The sequence below is a fragment of the Toxotes jaculatrix genome, chromosome 9 (genome assembly GCF_017976425.1).
Source record: "Toxotes jaculatrix isolate fToxJac2 chromosome 9, fToxJac2.pri, whole genome shotgun sequence".
Lineage (NCBI taxonomy): Eukaryota > Metazoa > Chordata > Actinopteri > Toxotidae > Toxotes > Toxotes jaculatrix.
The window spans coordinates 21,227,600-21,243,103 of NC_054402.1; the positions used below are offsets into that span (position 1 = coordinate 21,227,600).

Consider the following 15,504-nt stretch of genomic DNA (forward strand, 5'->3'; position numbering starts at 1 on the left):
CTAAATGCTGTAATTATTCCTCCTCTCCATAATGGCTGTGGCGCATCCTTAATGACAGAGGTAGGAATGCAGATCTGTATAGAAGGACTTGGATTTACTGTGCATTTTGCCCGCAGTTTTTCACATTCATAATACATGGGCATGTGAGTGTTATTTAAGTCAGACTCCAAACTTACCCTTGAAAATACAAGTCGTAAAGACCCACCTATGTTTCAACATAGGGTGATGATGCTACTTTTTTCAATCTTCCGATTTCCCAAAATGGCAAAACTGAAATACTCAGAATCAGAAATTCAATTCAGAGATGTATTTCAAAGTCATTATTTAATAAGACAATGTACAAAAATATTGGCGCTGATACAGCAGGCGTAGCATTGTGGGAAGTGGTAGGTCTTGAACATTACTGTAACAGTAAAAGTACAGAGTACTGGTATGCCAAGTGGTTGTGTCAGCTCTGAATTTGAAAAGAATGTCCCTTCTATAAGTTACATTTAAACAAATCAGTCTTTGAGTCAGAATCGAGGCAGCATCTTTAAAATGTAGGAAACTGCTGCCATAATTCAGACATTTGTTGTGTATCAGAGATCAGACAGTGGTCAGATATGTGTAACATGTGTGAGTGTTGTTTCATATTAGGAAGAAACAACACAAATTTTGGCACATGGTGGTCTTGGTGTTTTTACCTCCAAGGCAATGAATTGGTAATTTTTTATGGATTCTATTGGTTACTATGATTACTATGGTTACTCAAGACTTCAAACATTCAGTTGTACTGGTCCAAACTGCAGTGGGAGGGATAAAGCATGGTGAGCTCTGTAATGGTCACCAGTGCAAGCATCTACATAAGGGCTTTGGGGCAAGTGTCATGACTTGGGAGGAGGAGGAACTGAGGAAGTAACTAAATTCTAAAGCACGGAGGATTTAATGATCAAAGGGGAGTTGTAGTGGACTGGTTAGATGCTTACAGGCTCTAAGAGGGTGTCAGGGGCTGCAGAGGTTTTGGGTATCTGTGGCTCAGTGATTTTACAGGATCTGCCGGGGTCTTCCATAGCTCATGCCCTCCTGACTGGCTCCCTTATTGGACCCCATCTGTAGGCCAATCACATTTTTGCCGGCCTTCATCTGGTCATCGGTGAATTCTCGCTTGTTCTCCTGTGCTTTCCTGCAACACATCAATGAAAATGTCACAAAATAAATAAAACTAAACTTAATCTAAGAGGGGTCAGTTAGATCAAGCAGTTTCCATTTCATGTTTTTTGACTTACTTGAAGAACCAGTTAGGGTCTCCATTGTATGTGCCTTCATCCTTGGTAATGGCCAAGCTGCCCAGAGCTGACAGGGTCCTCTGCACCGCTGCCAGGTCCTTACCTGTTCCAAAACACATATACAGCCAGGATTATTAACCCTACCATGTTAACCCGTTATGATGTTTCCATATGTGTGCATCATCATATCCAAGCCGCACAACCAAAGGGCTTAAACCTACACCAAGTTTTATCTTCTAGCATCAAAGTGTTTGCAGTAAGTTAGGGATAAGAGTGACAGAACCCTTCTGACCTTCCCAGAGGTCCACAGTCTGGAACATATCAGTCTTGGTGACGCCATACTTCTCCGCAGCGTTGAGGAACTGGGAGATCTGCTCCATCTGTTTGAAGGCCATGGGTGAGCTCTGGATCTTCTTCACAGGTTTCTCTCCAGCAAACAGAGTGTTAATCAGCTCGCTCAGGACCTGGGGAGAGGAGATGGAAGAAGAAAAGACCAAAGGGGCACAAAAAGATCTTTAATCTTAAAGCAAGTTCAAGAAAAACAGTTAATCAAACAGAGAAAATGCACTCACGCATCCATCTTTCAGCCAGGCCTGGAAGCCCATTTTTCCCGGTTCTGGCCTCTCCACACCAGAGCCGCACTGACGGGTGATCCACTCCACCAGGATCTGCTCCAACTCGGGGTCATACTTGCTGTCAATCTTATCCTGAACCTGCCGGCTCATGCCATAGGATGGACCTTTGTTTGCCATGCCGACTCCCTGAGAGTTCGGGAAAGAAATGGTGGAACAGATTGCAAGGTAGAGTAGGGAAGGAGACAAGAGGAATACAATGGAAGGAGACAGTCAAAGAAAAAATGTTAGAAAAAAACTATCTTTGGAGAAAGACTGAAATCTGAGTGAATGTGGTGATGAGCACTTGGATTTTCACTGGCATCATCCTCATCTCCCATTTTGATTATTTACAGCAACGTGCGTATTCATGACAACACAGATTTTTTAAAACTGTTTTCTTGTACATTACCATGTCAGTACAGCTTTTAGTCCAAAATAATTCTTTGTAGACAAAACACGGTGCCTAACATTTTCACAATGCAGTAGAACCTGGACATATCCTGCATGCGTAGGTGTGTCAACAATCTAAATAAATAAATAAATAATAAATTTACTTACAAACACAGATACTCATTTCATGTATGTACTGTATAAGACATTCACCAATGCAAACATTGACCGCATGCATGTCAAAAGCGTGTACATAAGCGTAAATGCTCAGCACTTAATTTCAATCCCTTTTCCAGATCAGTGGCATTAACAGCGCTGTGTCTCCTAATGCACACCATTTAGCCTTATCAGGACCTGTGTCTGGGGCAAAGTGGTGTACAGTGGGAGCTCTGTTTCAGCCAAGTTATTATTATTATTATTATTTTTTTTTTTGCATATTTTGTCTTTTTACAAACACACACAGACCCACACATTCTCCCTTTTGGTCTCTGTCAACACATACACACACATCACTGCCAGCACTTTTTTCTCTCTTTTTGTTTAATGCTTCTGTAGTTTAATTGCCTTTGGGCCAACAGCCAAGTGCAAAACCCATAGCAAAGTGCTGTCTGCACCATCCAACCTTTGTTGCCATCTTGATGTCTGGTCACTTCAACTTCCTGTTCCTGGGGAGGTTCAAAGTTCGAATGTTAAAGGTTAAACCCTGGGGATGAGGCTCATGGCGTGGCATAGGATGGGGAATTTTATCACCAATTCTATCACTGATGTATGACCATCTATGTTTAGAGTAAATTTGTCTCATTATATATCTGTATACAAGCAACAGAGAAGTAGATACACAGACAGAGATGGAGAGTAACTCTTACTGTATTTTTCTACTTTTGTCTTTTCTTTGCTCTGCCTTTCCTTTCACCTTTTCCTTATTTCTTTCCTCCTTTGTTCTCTTGCATCCTTCCCTACACAGGTTTAACCAGAAAGCAAATGCCCAAGATACCCAAGTGCATTGTAATGCTTTTACATATTTCTTTTTACTTGCATTAATTAATTTTTTTTAATGTAGGACTTTGTTGTGGAGTATTTCTTTTTACCTTGTGGTACTGCTAAATATAGCATTTGTATACATGCTCCACTACAGCAAATAGATATACTGCATGTCTGCATATTAGAGTCTGCATGCCAGCGACATCCGTGGATTCCTGCCCGGATTTGTCCGCAGAGTGTTACCACCGACCCTGTTTAATATTCTTTGCATTCCCTGTAGCCCTTTTCCAGACCGCAAGAAACCAAACACACATGCTGGGCAACACGCTCACTTATATTCAACCACAAGTTCAGATACTATATTTTATGTTCATCTGTCTGCTGCTCTCTCTCACTCTGGCAAACACACACACTCATACCCCTTGTTATTCCCACTGGCATCCGTCATTATATAATCATTATTACAGAGTAATGTTTGTCTGGTATGCCGTTAACTTCTCTTTTTTTTTTCCATTGGCCTCTAGTTCTTAGCCTCATAAACTACTCTCTGGACCACAATTGCAAATCACACACACTACGCTCTTTGTAGGGAAAGAAATAGAAGCTATGTTCACCACATTGTGCACTCAGTGCCTTCTCATGTCTTGTCCAGAGAAGAGAAGAGAAAAGAAGAGAAAAGAAGAGAAAAGAAGAAGAGAAGAGAAGAGAAGAGAAGAGAAGAGAAGAGAAGAGAAGAGAAGAGAAGAGAAGCACTGTTTCTCTCATAAGTTTGGCCTTGTATCGGTCTCTATGTGTGCCTTGCATGACAACCATACAAAGATCACATAATATTTTTGGAGGTTAAATAAGTCTGTTCAGGCCTGGTCTCTATTTCTGGTATTTATGTGTATCCAGGGACCTGTTGTTATGGTTGGGTCCCGGCCCAGGTCCAGTAACTCAGGATTATCTGCTAAACAACCTTCTGTGCTGTCTGCTTCTCCTCAAGCACTCAAGGCAGTGTTCACTTAAAATATAATATAAAAACACCCCTTTGCAAACTCTCTACAGCGTTGCATTTTCAGGAAACATAACCTACAGCATGAGCTTTCTGTCAAGCATTTGATTCTGTAACTTTTCATAACATTACGACTACTGTTTCCGCAAATAGTCCTGCACCAAGTACTAAAAGCCTATAACAATGACGTACTATAACCAGTGCTGCTAAATGTTCACTGAAAAGTGAGTGGTTAATAAAATAAAAGGATGAAACCTGAAACATGAAAATGAGGAAAAATCAAGACAAATTCAAGAAAGCCTATAATGCCTCCTCTCAACAGTCCCAAAATACTGTGTCCCACAAACATGACTTCATCACCTCCATCTCTCCATCCATCCATCTCTCTCAGTTGTGTTTTTCCTGCTCTGTTTCTCTATTACCATGGTAAATCTGCCTAATGCCAGGACAGGAAACCAGTGTGAGGGCTGTGGCAACTGTGGCAGCCTGAGGAGATGTGGCGTCATGCAGCCCTTGCCTCCTCTACAGTTAATCAGCAAACCACCATATAATGATTGATTTGCTGTGAATGCAAATGCTGGGGACTGGTTCCAAAAATACTCACGGTGAATACTTTTATTCCTCAGCATAAGTTTGGCAGTAGTTTGGTAGTCATTTTGGTATAAAAGAGCTGAAGCTTAGTTGGATTAAGCACATTACTGAAGTACAGTTCAGCAGTGTTGATGTCAGTTGAGTCATCTGGTTGAAGGCAGGATGTCCTCCTCTGCTCACTGACGTACTAAAGTTTGTTCTCAGAGCTCTTTTGTTATATGATTCTTCTTTATTCCAGTTTCACAGAAAACTGCTGCCCTGCTTGCACTTGCCAGACTTTTATCAGCACATAAAGTATTTTCAAAAACTGCTGCCAAGGCCCTTCATGGTTTTGATTACTCTGACAAACTTTACAGCTGTTGCGTGTCTGAACTAATGCGTTTCTACAGACTGAGATGTAGACAGCGCTGTCCGATTAAACTCGGAGCCAGAGCCCCTGCACCTTTACATGGATGTGCTCTGGTCCTGGTTTTATAAACTACTGTGCCTCTGTGCTCTGCTGTGTTTATGTACTGCCACTGGATTGGCAGTGTAGATAGTGTTATCTGCTCCCGTGGCTGCTGCTTAGGAGCCAAGCTGCCCACTGGTACTTCCCCTCTGCCACTGCCGGCCTGGTTTTACTGGAACCTCTGGGTGTGCTGCCATTTTTAATGATTCACTAGTTATCTTCAATCCAAACATCACAACAAGCTTTTAGACTTTACAGTAGTTCTTTATTATAAGCCCATGTTCATACAGAGAGAGTAAAAGTTTGGAGGGGCTTAAATGTCCTCTGTGGGGAAAAGTTATTTCTGCATGTCTCTGTCAATGTATCTGCCTTTGTTAAATAGATTTTATGCCTGGCAATCTCTCTATCTGCATCTGTATCGTCATTAGGAAGGGTGGCGTCCTTTCATACCTTATGAACTCATGCTTCCAAAGCCCATGTATGGCAGTGGATCATTTGCTTGTGCAAATAAAAGTATGTTCACTGACTGAGATATTCAACATCGTCTGGATCACCTCTCTGCTTCTGCTCTCTTTGCTTCTCATGGAAAACATATTCAAATAGCATCTGATTCGTATTTGGAACAAACACTAAGTCAGTTTGCAATGAGACAATTTTCTGTCAAAATAATGGTAATTGTGGAAAACCCAATAAAAGCTCAGCTTGAATTCAACCAGACTGTATTTTTTAAGAGATAGTTATTCTTATACTGAACAAGTGAATAATACCTGATCTGTCACATATTATTAACAGCATTCTTACAGACAGATGCACCCATGCTGAGCTGAATGCTCAGTAACTCAAACAGAAGATCTGATACCCATGTAATCCACAGAAACATCTTTAGGAAAACTCAAACTTACATATGTTTAACACCTTTTGATGTTCTATATATACAGAATGTATAAAACGTTGTTTAACTCTTTAAGCTATGGTCAGTGGTCAAGTGTGACTTTGCACACCGTCCTCTCCTTTGACCTTTGACTGATTACATTGCTCTTATTTTGAAATGGCTACAGAGCTGTATTGTCATTGTCATCAACGTGTAATGGAGACATGCATTTTTTTTTTTTTATAAGAAACTGAGGAGGCCTTGTGCATTATTAAGTACAGACTGACTGATCTATAAAGTGATGGCCTGTTGACAAGCCACAGCTGATCTGTCCCATATCCACTTCAGGAGCTTTATTCTATATGGCAGTATTAAAGAAAAGTATACTCACTCTGTGAAGGAATTGGTCAGTTCTCTGCTGGCCTCTAGTGCAGTTTGCAGGGTGAGCGTGGATGCTTGACTGAGTGTTTGTATATGCTTCCCAGGGACCTCCCTCTCAAAAATGCCGGCTTAAAAGGAGCAGATGAAGCAAGATGACTTCACTACAGTCTACCAAGAGAGAAAGGGAGAGAGAAAGGGAGGAGGGAGAGGGAGGGAGGGATAGGAAGGAGGGCGAGAGGGGAAGGGGAAAAAAAGGAAACTTCATCCTTAAAAGGGCATGGCCTTTCAGCAGCTCCCTCTCCCTGTCTTTGCGTCTCACGTCTAGTTAAAAAGCCCAGCCTTATTTGGGTAGAGCTGTTCCATGTAGAGGAGGGAGACAGCAGCCAGGCAGTGTTGGTTTGGTCAGCGGGAATTCTCCAAATACTTTCACCACATCCCTACTTGTTCAAAGTGGCTGAAAGATGGTGAGGGAGAGGATGGGGGCTGGAGGGGAAGGGGGGGAGGGAGGAGTGGCGATGAGACTTAAAGAAAATAGAAAAGGAGACACTGGATGTGGAAAAGAGAAATGTGGTGTTGCAATGTCAAAAATGACTCTACATTTCTATGTTTTTGCACAACGAGGAGGGAAGGAAGGGGAGAGGAAGAAGGAGAGAATAGGAAGAGGAGGGAAAGAGCAAGAAGGAAGGAAAGAAGGAGAATGAGAAGGAGGCAAGTTACTTTATTTCTCTGTTTGACAAAGTCATCATCATTCAGACAGAGAATTCCATGTAAGTCCTGGGTGATGTTCAGTAGCTGCCCCCAGTGTGTGTGTGTTTGTGTGTGTGTGTGTGTGTGTGTGCACATGTATAACCCGCCTCCCCCACTCATGGCTTTTCCATCACTTCCATTCCACTGCAGACAGCTTTTAGTGCAGTGCTCCTGTGTGAGTATAAGAGGTGTATTACGGTTCGGCAGGCCAATGGTCTAGTCAGCAAACGTCACTTAAATTGCAAACATTTCCCCACTTTCTTTTTTGTCTTGACCATCATCCGTTTATGAAATCAACACGTCTTTATCATTAGCCTTTTGCAGTGTTTACACAACTATATTTTCACGTGCATGAAGTTAAAGTTAACCCTGTGAGACCTGAACTATGAAAGAATGGTCAGAAAATTCTAATTTTTCAAATATGAACTCTTTATTTGTCCCTTTGACAAAATGTAAAAAAAAAAAATTAAAAAAAAAAAATTCTAAGTATATTTTTTGTTTGTATCACACATGTCAAAACATTTAGAAAAGTGAGGAGTGTCTACCAGGAGTCAGTATACGAGCATAAGAGTTCATCTAAAAGGGTTAAATGCAAAGTTTATGCTTGATGGTGATGCAATGAGTCCCAGAAATGTGGGTATCATATATGATACGTACGGGCTCACAGGGTTAAAATGAAAATTTGCCTCACGTCATTCATTTTTTTCTGATTACAAGAAGAAGAATAATACCATGCCAACATCACAATGTGTCATGACTAGCCCCTATAGGGGCTGTTTTCTGAGCCCTTGTTTTGTTTTGTGGACTCTTGGACTCTTGTTTAGTTTAAGTTTTGTTCATAGTTCCTGTTTTATTTTGAAATCATTGCCCTTGTCTATCTTGTCTTGTTCTACTTCCTGTCTTTGTCTTGTTTCCCGCCTTTGTGATTGTCTGCCCCGCCCTAATTGGTTTCACCTGTTGCCCATTGCCTTGTGTATTTAAGTCTCAGCGTTTCCCCGTGTTCTGGTCGGTTCATCTGTGTCTGTGTCCATGCTTGAGTCTGCGCCATGTCAAGTCCCTGTGTTTGTTCCTGTGTCTTGCGTTTTCCCCCTCATGGACTTACCTCAGTTTCTTTTGTTTCAAGTAAGGACTTTTGTATTTTTGTTTAGTTTTGTTCCTTAGTGTTTTTCTCCCATGTGGATGATTTTTGGTTGTTTGAGTTTTGTTCCCTTGCCCTGGACTTTTCCAGTGATTTTGGTTTATTAAAAGACTTTTAGTTTACTCATTCTGCCTGTCTTTAGGGTTTTTGCATTTGGGTCCAAGTCCTTGCCTCTCCCTGTGAAAACAATGTATTTATATCATGATCACCAAAAAAAAAAAAAAAAAAAAAAATTGCACTGAAACCAACTCTGTGTACTTTGTGGGGAAATCATGTTCGCCTCCTGCATCCCAGCATTCACCTGTGCACCTGGGGCTTCTGGATTGAGACTGACCTTGTTGTGATCCAACTAGTGCTTCCTCTGCTGCATTTTAATATAATTTAAAATCTATTTTCCCTGCGTCCTTTGCTGTATGAATCTTTCATTGTTGAAAGCTTTACCAGTTTTCTGCATTTGCATGATGGGCCATTCCCAAAGTTGTAGCCTGTACTGTCACAGAGCCCTTGAGCCATGAACTGATCCACACTTAACATGCCATAATGCATGTTTAATGCATACAAAAACTAAAGTGTAAATTAGCTGTTGCCCTCTGTTACCAATCTTTGATCTAAGCTAACATCTCCTGCCTGACAGTGCTATTGATCTTCTCATCCTGTCAAGTAAGAAAATGGATGTGTATTTTCCAAAATGTCTCAGAACGTGTGTATGTCTGGGTGGTTGTGCCTGTTTGCTTGTGTGTGTGAGAAAGTGTGTGCAGCATGTGTGTAAGCTGCTCCTACGTCATATGTTTATTCAGCTGAAAGAATTTACTTAGCCTGGCTGTGGTTTATATTCATTTGTAATGAGCTTCCATGAAAGGAACTTGTTTACAGTGTTATACAATACTGTCATAGGCCAAATGTTAGCAGCAGCAGCAGCAGCAGCGCTATGATCCACTGTTATCATTCCCAAAATTATATCAAAGCCTCTGACTGCTACTTATTTCCATTCTTGGATGCTGTGTGTGTGTGTGTGTGTGGCAAATGGGCTGAAACACATATACAAAACTGAAAATAAATGTACCTCACCTGTCAAATAAACATGTATTGTGTCCAAATCAAAACAATTTCACACTTCCTCTGTACACAGACCATCACTGTAGATGTGGCAGTTTATTCGCAAGCATGTATTTTTTAATGATCTGAACATTTTGTGACTTTGTTTTCATGCTATGCAAAAAAATATATGTGTGTGTTTCTTTGGATTTGATCATAAATGCCTGCATACACATGCATGAGTCTATGTATGTACGACTTCTCGTCTTTATATCTACTGTGGGGGGTGGGGGGGTCTATGAGGCTTGTGCTGCGTTAGGTCACAAACATACATGTGGTGGGCCGACATGCGACAAAGACTGTTAGTTTGTTGATCTCAGCTGAGCGAGTACAAATGGATTCATTTAAGGTCCTGGAGTGAGAAAGTGAAGTAGCCTGGAACTCTGACTGGTGTATTACTAATCAAGGAAAGGGTACAATATGTAACCAGTAAAGATATTGAGCTCCAAGGATTTATAGAGCTTCCTCCCAGATGTTAGCTCCACGTAGACCTGATCGCCTCTCTGCAGCTCCAGTACCACAACCTGAGAACATACACAGTAAATGGTGTCATTTTTTCAGGTGGCGGTCACAGAAATGGCTTTGTAATTTCAGTATTTGATCACTTGATTTGTTTGTAGCAACCATTCGTTACTTCGCTCTCATTGTCACTTCTTACCTGTGTAGCGCTGTCTTCACCATCCTCTCGATTATTCTCCCACACACTGGCCGTTGGCTTCCCATTCAAAATCAGCTGGACCTACAGATACAACAAAATACGAAATTAAGATACAAAGGACCTGCTATTGTTGTGTAGATAAAACAGCTGAAAATAACTTTTTTTGCCATCTGGTGTAATTACTTTGTGGTAGAGGCGCCCATTCTCCTCCACAGATGAGTAGACTGTGAAGGAGAAGACATAAACACCAGGACGAGGGGCAGTGAAGACACCTGGAGAGTGAGGTGAAGAGTTAGTGGAACTGCAGTGATGTATTTTTTACATTTAATTTCATTTTAAATGATGGGTAAAGCATTGATGGGTAAAGAGTTTACACCTTGTGCTTATGTGTGTGTGTGTGTGTATGTTTCCTACCCAAGGAAGGGTTATATGCCCTGCCATCATTTAGAGTGACGGTACCATAGGGGATTGGCACATTAGTATTGAAAGGACCAAAGCAAAGTTCAGTAGTTCCAGGAATTATGGTGGCAATATTTGGGTCTATGGTGGCTTCAAAGGCAATCTTGACGCCAGCTGAGAGCAAAAGAAAGAGAGGTTTATCGTACAACAAAGCTCAGTGTCCACAAATGATTTTTTTAAATATCCATGTTGTGTGGGTATTGCCATACATCCATCAGTGTGAGTGTGTTTACCCGTGAGCTCCTGTACCCTGCTATTCAGCGCGCTGATATCGTGCCACAAATATTTAATCCTAGTGAAGGTATCCTCTTCTACTTGGAATAAGTCATTGGCTCCACAGCAGCAGCCACGCTGGCGAGTAAAAGCGCAGTCGCAGTCCCACTTGTCACAGGTCAGAGTTCCCGTCATCTGGACTGGGATGCAGGACAGAGGAGTGGTGAGGAAAGGAAAAATAGGAGAGGAGGCAGAGGAGGCAGAGGAGGTTAGTCACATGGTTCAACATTGGGTTTAGAGGTGTGTGTGACTGTGTCAGGCTGAAACAGGATTCATGCAGATCAACGTGTTTCCTCTGTCAACTTTATCTGAGTGAATTAAAGTACAAAAAAAAAAGAACATACTTGGTTTTCAAAGCATATGGATAATATGAACCATGAACATAAAATGTATATGCATATACAGTATATGCATATACATTTTATGTTCATGGTTCATTCTGGATGAATGAAATGTGGCAGCTTGTGTGGCTTACGTGCAGCTGTCCTCAGTATGTCAATGGTGTTGGACTGGGCCTCCACATGACCACAGAGAAACAGTGACCCCAACAGGAGCAAAACTGGTAATTCAACCATCTGAAAAGGCAGGATTCAGTCTCGGATCAGTCATGGATTTAAATGTCTTTTACGTGTAACACAATTACATTTGACTTGCAATCCCATACAGATTCTGAACTCAAATCGATAATTACACATCTTCAGTATCACTTGTTGGACTGGTCAGGGTCAGGGTCACATTTACAGGTGAAATTCTGGCACAGAGTTTGAAGCAGCTTTTCTAGATGTGCTGTCTGTAATGCTGATTCAGACGCTGACTCAAGTGTTTCTGTGCAAGGTGAAAGGGTTGCCTGAATAGTAGCTCAGAAACCAGGCCTTATTCACTTTCAGCCCATTGTTTTGTTTCCATGACCACAAATACACTTTATGGTTGAGTGTTACCTCTCTCATTAACTGTCCAGTATCACCAACCAGTTCACACTAAAACAATATATTCTGATAATGGAACAATGGTTTATGTAACATTGAAGTCTACTAAACTTTCACCTGTGAACAAAATTGACCCTGGTTTTGGATTGAAACTCCAGCTTTTGACCTGCAAATGACCAAACCAGTGCTAACTAACTCAAATGAATCAAGTGGCTCTGAATAAGGTTAAATATCTGCCCAGCATAGCAAAACACAAAGCTAACGAGCTGCTGTTAAAGAGAAGCTAAAAACCCAGATATTTTTCTTTGTCAAAACAGAGCTGCAGGACGAGATGCTATATTAAATTAGGTAGGTTTGTTTTTTTTTACCTCAGTGGTCACAAGTCACTTAATGCAGGTTTAAATGATACAGAATAATAAGTAACTGATATAAAAGTAATCCAAAAGTAACAAGAAATTTAGACAACCCAAGTGAATTGTGCAAAAGTGCATGATCTAACATTAACTCACCGTATTTAGAAAATGATCTTCAATCTTCAAGCTGTTACCAAATCCCATCACTCAGTCTTTACACCAAATAAATACCAAAAATATTGAAGAGAGAAACGACAAAGCTACGTAATATCTCACAATCTTTATCAGTGCTGTTGCATGGGTTGGTGGTTGACAGCCCAAGTGATCAATTTGAACTGTGTTTTTTCTCTTTTTAAATGATATGTTTGGTGAGCGCTATGTAAGGATAGTAACATAAAACTTACTGTTTTTTTTTGCTCCTCTCTCTCCTTGTTCTGAAAGACTGTGTCTTGTCACTTTGTGAAACTGAGAGTAAGAGTTTTTAAGCAGGACATGGTTTTCAGCTTCTTATTCATGCACTACAGGTGATCCTCCCCCCTCCAGGAGGTGAAGGATAGAAGCCCCGCCCCTCACACACACACACACACCACACACACGTACGCACGCACGCACACACGCACACACACACACACACACTCCACTCCAGTTTCCTCCATCAAGAAAGCCAAGTGCGTCCCTGGTAATACAGTACAGTGGATGGTTTTCCTTCAGTGTGAAAGAAAAAGAATTGATCTTGTTGCACCTTTCAACACCTTATTGTTGAGACCACAATGCATCTAATTAGGACAGCGGGGTCTGGTTGCCATTCTTCCAGAGGACACCGGCTGCTCAGAAATGCTGATATGGTGAACATTGTTGTCAGTGTCCCCTAAGGACATAATGATCTACAGAGAAAAAAAAAGAAGCCGATAGGAGTGTGTTATCGGTCCATCGATAAAGGCCCAGTCTGACAACAATGTAAAACATCGCCTGGTTCTCATGCTGAGACAGAAGGAGGAGAGAGGTGATACTGAGTGTTCCCATAATTACTTTCCCTTTGGATATTGTTGGAGACCCAGATCTACTGATTGTATATTTGTTGTGTTGCTGAGACATGCCACAGCTATTTGGCTGACGTTCACTCCGTATTCTTGTGTTGTGGTGCAATATTTACTCAATAAAAAGACACAAAGCTGTTATCAGGAACAGCTAGGTGTTGCCATCTTTCATCTTGTTTTTCAATGACAGATTCAAGGAAGGATATCTAAGCTCTTCTCGCAAAATGCGCTACACAGGTCAAACAAAAAAGCTGGGAGCTACCTCAATACTGATTTAGAGATTTTGGGTGTTTGTTACCTCCGCCAAGGAGGTTAAGTTTTCGCCATGTCCGTTCGTGAGATCCTTGTTTGTTAATCTTTCAGGAAGATTACACAGAAAGTACTGAACTGACTTGCACCAAACTTGGTGGAGGGATGGGGCATGGACCACAGGAGAACCCATTACAATTTGAGGCTGATCTGTTAAAAGCAATAGATACAGATTTTTTCCTGATTCTTTCCGGAGATAGGGTATTTCCCAGCATTTTTGTTAATTTCTCAGGAAACAATGTTTGGATCTTGATGTGAAAAATGGAACTTTAATATTCTTGGTGCTGGGATCTGTGAGTTTGTACAGTTTGGTGCAGATCCTGATAATAATCCAGATCTGGTGGAAAAAAAATGCTGAATCTGCATTACATACAAGGTTGTACTTATAAATCATATAAAAATAAATCAAATAAATCATTTATCTTATCAGACTACCTCCAATCTCCTTTTATTTTTTTTCTGAAGAACTGTTGGTAATTACAGCTTTCTTGCATGTTCTTATGCTGTTATTTTGGAGGAGTTTGATAATGGGGTACTTATAACTTTTGTGCTGTTTTGCATTATACTCACGGCTTATATACTTTAAAAAAATAGACATTGATACCTAAAAAGGCTGTTGACATTTGTGGATTATCAAACACAATTTCTCAGTCACAGTGGCTTGAGGTAATCTATGGCAGTGTCGGTAGGTTGACTGACCCAACACTTTGTTACAGACTGAAATATCACTAGGTCCATTTTCAGTCACTTTCGATCATTTCACATGATCCTCATAAGGGTATAGAGTTTGAAATTGTGCATGTTTGAATTCTTATGGTTTGTTGGCATTTGTAATGCTATGTGATAAAGAACAAACCCACTGTGAGCCATTGTAGGACTACTGGAAGTTTTCTCATGTGTGTTTCTGTCTACATATTTATGAAGCTCTGTCTGCAGCAGCTCATGCTGTCATTATCCTCTGCTGGTTGTTTGTAACCTGACGTTGCACAGTCACCTGTGCTTGTTTTGCCTCCAGTCCTATTAGATAACAAGGTGTTTCCTGTGTTGACTGCTACTGTCCTGGCTCCTGGGGCGATGCATTGTCTGTGTGCTTTTGATAACCACCTGCATGTATGTAGTCCCAAGTCAGGTGACCTGGTTGTTCACACGGTCTTTTCTGCTAGATGGAGGCCATGGTGTATCAGGTGTTTTACAATATGTCTGCTCTGCACACATCTCTCCAAAACAGACCAGTCCTCGAGACGATTCACATAAGCGCATCAGATAAAAAGGTGATGTGACGTGCCCTGTGCCCTTACGTCAGCTCTTTTTTCGAACCACTTGCTTTGAAAAACTCATTGATAGTGAAAATAAAACAGTGATCGTCTTTCTGAGACTGTTTTGTGATATGGATGTGAAGATGTGCCAGAGTTCACCTCAGTGTTTTGAAACCAGGGAAGAACTAATCAAAGATCACTCAAGGATTGAGCTCTTGTTACAAGTAAAATGATTTACTTCCTCATTGTTTTGGTCCTTCAGATCTCTTTGGAGCTGTTTGTTTCATTAAATGTTTTTTTTTGACACAATATGTAGAAAAGTATTGAAGTGACAGACCCTGTCTTTGACACAAACCGGGCTTGAATATTTAATGGAGGAAATGTTTCATGTTGTGCGTGTTACATCAGCTATGCATGAGGAAGTATACATGCCCAGTGTTTGCCAAAATGTCACTCACAGGTATAAAAAAAATGTTCAGTACTTTATCCCACATAATGACATTACTTACATTTTGAGACCAATTAGACCTACCTCCCTGCCCGATCTCTCCTGAACAAAATTCTACTGAACAGAAACTCAGACATATTCATGTGGGATTATGGAGGATTAGCAGCTCCCCACTTGCAGTGCATGTGTTATTATGTCACCATTACTGGACTGTTGTTGTTAGCCACTACTACTTGTCTCACAATTGTGAGCAAGCTCCTTTTTTGCATC

General features: G+C 41.0%; 2 protein-coding genes across 3 annotated transcripts; both read right to left on the reverse strand.

Moving 5' to 3' along the window:
• Positions 1–309: 309 nt before the first annotated feature.
• tagln (transgelin) lies at positions 310–6,698 on the reverse strand. Of its 2 annotated transcripts, XM_041045661.1 has the most exons (6): positions 6,546–6,685; positions 2,892–2,934; positions 1,838–2,026; positions 1,558–1,729; positions 1,266–1,368; positions 310–1,162 (listed from the first exon to the last, which is right to left on the reverse strand). In XM_041045661.1, exons 2-6 carry the CDS (start codon positions 2,901–2,903, stop codon positions 1,024–1,026), a joined length of 615 nt encoding a protein of 204 aa, XP_040901595.1. In that variant the 5' UTR covers positions 2,904–2,934; positions 6,546–6,685; the 3' UTR covers positions 310–1,023. The 2 variants fall into 2 exon arrangements, with proteins under 2 accessions (XP_040901595.1, XP_040901596.1); XM_041045662.1 differs by lacking the exon at positions 2,892–2,934 and having other exon boundaries at positions 6,546–6,698.
• A 3,042-nt stretch (positions 6,699–9,740) lies between these two features.
• Positions 9,741–11,480, reverse strand: cbln18 (cerebellin 18). Its single transcript, XM_041045572.1, has 6 exons — positions 11,381–11,480; positions 10,866–11,045; positions 10,588–10,746; positions 10,357–10,445; positions 10,174–10,254; positions 9,741–10,039 (listed from the first exon to the last, which is right to left on the reverse strand). The coding sequence occupies exons 1-6, from the start codon at positions 11,478–11,480 to the stop codon at positions 9,914–9,916; spliced, it is 735 nt and encodes a 244-aa protein (XP_040901506.1). The 3' UTR covers positions 9,741–9,913.
• Positions 11,481–15,504: the final 4,024 nt, after the last annotated feature.